At 40.5% G+C, this 4,991-nt stretch overlaps 1 protein-coding gene across 1 annotated transcript; it reads left to right on the forward strand.

The window, feature by feature from the left end:
- Positions 1-676: 676 nt before the first annotated feature.
- Positions 677-3,493, forward strand: LOC137294594 (toll-like receptor 2 type-2). Its single transcript, XM_067825646.1, has one exon. It carries the CDS (start codon positions 744-746, stop codon positions 1,680-1,682), a length of 939 nt encoding a protein of 312 aa, XP_067681747.1. The 5' UTR covers positions 677-743; the 3' UTR covers positions 1,683-3,493.
- Positions 3,494-4,991: the final 1,498 nt, after the last annotated feature.

The following is a 4,991-nucleotide window of genomic DNA, read 5'->3' on the forward strand; positions in this document are numbered from 1 at the left end:
TCAGTAATGTCCTCAGCCTCAACCTCAGGCGTATGCTTTTGAGGAGTATATCAAATACATTCTTCAAACATCTGCCCAGCTTGTCCCTACAATACTTGGACATAAGCCACAATGGCCTTAAACAATTCAATTTTGACAGTGTTGCGAAGTTTCCTGATCTCAAAATTCTTCGTGTTGGACATAATCCCATAAAGAAATTGCAATGGAAATATTCTAACGTCCTTGAAGAGGTGTCATTGGACGATTGTGATATGCCAGGAATTCCCACATTTTGCTCTGGAAATGGATCATTCTTTCCAAAACTGAAAAAAATATTTTTCAGTCACAACCTTCTCTCCATGTTGGATTCTACGGTCTTCACCTGTCTCGATACACTGGAGGTGATGTTTCTGAACAGTAATCCCATCCGTGTTATTGCTTCAGGAACCTTTGCTAATTTACCAAATTTACAAGAAGTAGGCATGCATCACTTGGAACAGTTGAAACATTTGCACGCCTACGCATTTAACAACACCAACCTAGGTATAATAAATCTTCGAGGCAGTCGCCTTGGAGTGAACGAAACTGACCCAAACGCATTTGCAGGATGCTACGCTCTACACACTCTCGACTTAAGTTACAATGAATTCGACTTCATGGAAGATTGCAAATTTACCCAGCTTTTTAGAGACTTGAATTCACTGAGGAATTTAACTCTTACATCTACTGAACTTACTGAAGTACCCAGTGTGATTTCAAAAATCATGTTCAGACTTGAGAACCTTTACATGAACAAAAACAAACTTCAGAGTCTACCAGATAATATGTTACAGAACCTGACAAAGCTTATACGTCTTGATGTTTCCTTTAACTTTATCAGCATGATTCAAGAGGATGCATTTCCTGAAGAAAGCCGAAATACCCTTAAGTATATTGGACTTGAACATAATTCTTTTACCTGTTCATGTGACATGAAATGGTTTATTCTGTGGATTCAGAGAGATCATCACAAATTTACCGGATACCCGTCTTCTTATGCTTGTGCATACCCATCAGAGTTCAGAAGTCTCCTATTATCGGATGTGTCATTCTCGGAACAGTATTGTCTGTTCCAGAAGACAGTATATGTACTGCTGCTGGGGTTCATCACTCTGGGTGTGGTGCTTGTGGCTGTGGTGTCCATTATTTACAAATGTCGCTGGAGATTGCGCTACTTTCTGTACCTTATCAGGCACCTTGAACTCCATAAGCCAAGAGATGGCCAGGATTGCACCTATGATGGATTCGTAGTGTACTCCCCCAGTGACACAACGTGGCTCACAGAACACTTGATTCCTTGCATGGAGGAAAGAAATGGCCTGAAACTATGTATACATGAGAGGGACTTCGATGTTGGAGGTGCGATAGTTGACAACATTGTGGAAAGCATTGAGGCCAGTAAGAAGATCCTCATTGTACTGTCTGCCAACTCACTCCAAAGCGAATGGTGTCTGTTTGAGATCAACTTTGCACAAAGACGAGCAGTTGGGGGAACTCATACTTTCGTTGTGGTTCTCTTGGGCAACATCCCTGGAAGGCTCATCTCTTCCTCCTTGCGGGCCATGCTTGAAGAACATCCATGTTTAATATGGCCAGCAGAGCAGGGAGATGAAAGTGCTCGAGATATGTTCTGGGAGCAAGTAATGGGATACTTTCGTCATTAGATTTAGATATGCCTTTAATTTGCCTGGTAATGAAGTGCAACCTCTACTTTGCATGATATCTCAAAAACACGTTTTGCATCTAGTCTAGAAATTTGCATGGACTGTGTTGGCATCTCACCCAAGTCCGATATGCAATACATTCTTTTCACTTTCTGTAAGAGAGGTTGTCTGTGTCTCTGTTATGACCCCGAACGCTGTGACACATTCTGAGAGGCAGTTATGTGTGCAGCCGCCGAAATCTTTGTGATATTTCATACAGAAGAAATGAAAATACTTTGAAATCTTTTACATCTATGATTATCCATGTACATACTCAGATAGGTGGGACAAAACAAATCTGTCTGAGATGAAATACGTTGTCATGAAGACCCTACGAGGTGGGGGAAGTCTGTAGATTCGTGATGCGTGTCTGACAGTTTAATGGGGGCGCATTTGTAAGTTTGTTCGAATTTGTGTAATTCTCTTGTTCCAACGCATGACGTTATAGAGAGACTTTCAGCTGTTTCAATAGTGCCTGGATTCTATATTCTGTAATGATGAGTGAGTTTAGTTTCAGGCCGCAATATTCCAGCAATATCATGATGGGTGACACCAGATATGGGCTTCACATTTTCACATACGGGTCGTCGGTAAGATGAGCGAAGCTTTAACTACTAAGCTACCCCACTGCACCTTTCTTGTAAGAATTATGTGTAGCGTATATAACCGTGCCAGTTACATTGTGGTTACTCATTCGGATGAGTATTCTTTTAACGCTGATGGGCCCGTTAAGGTCCGGGTTAAAATAGGCCTTCAGCAACCCATACTTGCCATAAAAGGCGACTATGCTTGTCGTAAGAGGCGACTAACGGGATCGAGTGGTCAGACTCGCTGTCTTGGTTGACACATGTCGTCGGTTCCCGATTGCGCAGATCGATGCTCATGATGTTGATCACTCGATTATCTGGCCCAGACCCGATTATTTTCAGACCACCGCCATATAGCTGTAACATTGCTGAGTACGGGGTAAAACTAAACTCACTCACTTTATTGCTGATGAGTTGTTAAAGCAAGTTTATGTTCCGATCGGCTAGAAAATATCTATCCATGAAGATCCAGGTTAGAATTGGTCTTCAGTAACCCATGCTTGTCGAACGATCTGGTGGTCAGACGAGCTGACGTACTTGACACATGTCATTGTATCCCAATTGGTCGATGCTCATGCTATCGATCACTGGATTGTCTAGTCCAACACACACGTACCTATTCACAGACCGATAACCGATAGGAGGAAAATGGCTGAGAGCGACGTTCAACAGCACAGAAAGAAAGAAAGAAAATATTTCATTCATTCTGTATTTTTTGGTTGAGTTACGCGATCATTCCCTGATCTAAAATATCAACCACTACAGTCTGTCTGACTGGAAAGTAGCCAATGAACTGCTAAATATATCAGTTTAGAAAGGTAGTTAATAAATATCACGAGGCAAGATGTTCATGAAGGATCTATACCCAAACATGAGTTTTATTCTGAGTATAAAACTGAACCCGTTTCATTATGTATTTAAGAAATCCTCTGGCGTACTCCTGCTTTCTGTCTCACCTTCTCACTTACCGTGTTTATTTAAAATATTTTAGATATTTTGACGATGGTTTCATCTAATGGACTCATGAAACTGAAATCTTGCATTTATTTTGTATGTCAATCACCAAATTTCGATTTCTTGTCGATGACTTTATATCACCCTGTCCTATTTAACATAAAAATAACCGGGACTGGGGTAGAGTAGAGGTTGAAAGCGTTCTCTCGTCACACCGAGGCCCAGGCTCGATTTCCCACAATGTATGAAGCCATTTCAAGTGTGATATTTGCTAGAACATTAGAAAAGCTCCTTAAAACCATAGTCACAAAACAACCGTTGGTATTATTATTTCAGTATCTTAAAACTGCATCTGCAGTCTGTATGAATATATGTATTTTCAAGCACATGTACACTAGCAATATTTACGTCCGTTTCCAATGGTGTATAATGTAATATTGTTCTTGTATGTTTTTATTTCTGTTTATTGTGAAATAAAATACCTCTCCTCTTGCTTTTATGTGTTTCACAGCCCATCATACGTTTTTTTATTCCACTCTGTTATCCATACTTAACAACATGCATTGCATTACAGAGCCAAGACCCGTCAAGATCAGGGTTAGAATTGGTCTTCGGCAACCCATGCGTGTCGTAAGAGGCGACTAAGGGGTTCGGGTGGTCAGGGTCCAGTTATCGTATCGATGACATAGATCGATGTTCATACTGTTGATCACTGGATTGTCTGACCAAGACTTGATCAGTTTCAAACCACTGCCATACGGCTGTAATATTTGCTGAGTGTTTCATTAAACAACAAACAATTAATATAATGCATTCAATACGAATATTTACCCGTGAAAACACTGTTACAGTCAATTGTGAAATATTCTCCATTTCTATGGACGATTTTGATCGCTGCTGTAATCAGTTTCTGACAATATAATATATTTAGTTATGATTAAAACACTTTATCTTGGGAGAAAACTGCATAAAACTTGTGCATGGGCGGTTCCAGCCTTTTAACAGGAAACGAAACTGTTGTGTTATCAATGTTTTGACTTGTGTGCTGTTGCTAGGATTATATGCTGGAATGATACAATGTACGTATTCTGACGACTGTTGTGTTATCAATGTTTTGACTTGCGTACTGTTGCTAGGATTATATGCTGGAATGATACAATGTACGTATTCTGACGACTGTTGTGTTATCAATGTTTTGACTTGTGTGCTGTTGCTAGGATTATATGCTGGAATGATACAATGCACGTATTCTGACTACTGTTGTGTTATCAATGTTTTGACTTGTGTGCTGTTACTGGAATTATTTGTTGGAATGATACAATGCACGTATTCTGTAAATAACAGTGGCGTAAAACCCAACACATTCACTCTAACACACCAGTGACCATAACGGTAAACAGGGGGAATTGGACCAGACAATCTACTGATTCGAACAACTGGGATACGATGGCAGGAATCCTTATCAGATAAGCATGTATCTGTTGTATATAAAGGAAAGGTATTACAAATCCATTATGAAGAATGACGGTTGTTCCGAGATGGAATTGACGTTGTTCATTGTACGCCAGAGTGCCAGCACTCGCACTCCTAGACGTAGCAGCCCTTCACGGACCAAGCGAGAGTGTAACTTGAGCTTACATCACGACGGATAATGTGGAGCGACCATCGTAACAGTTAACTGGTAGTACTAATAGCCAAACCCCAGTTACAGTAGTATCAACCAAGTCAG

This window comes from Haliotis asinina, chromosome 8 (genome assembly GCF_037392515.1).
Source record: "Haliotis asinina isolate JCU_RB_2024 chromosome 8, JCU_Hal_asi_v2, whole genome shotgun sequence".
Classification (NCBI taxonomy): Eukaryota; Metazoa; Mollusca; class Gastropoda; order Lepetellida; family Haliotidae; genus Haliotis; species Haliotis asinina.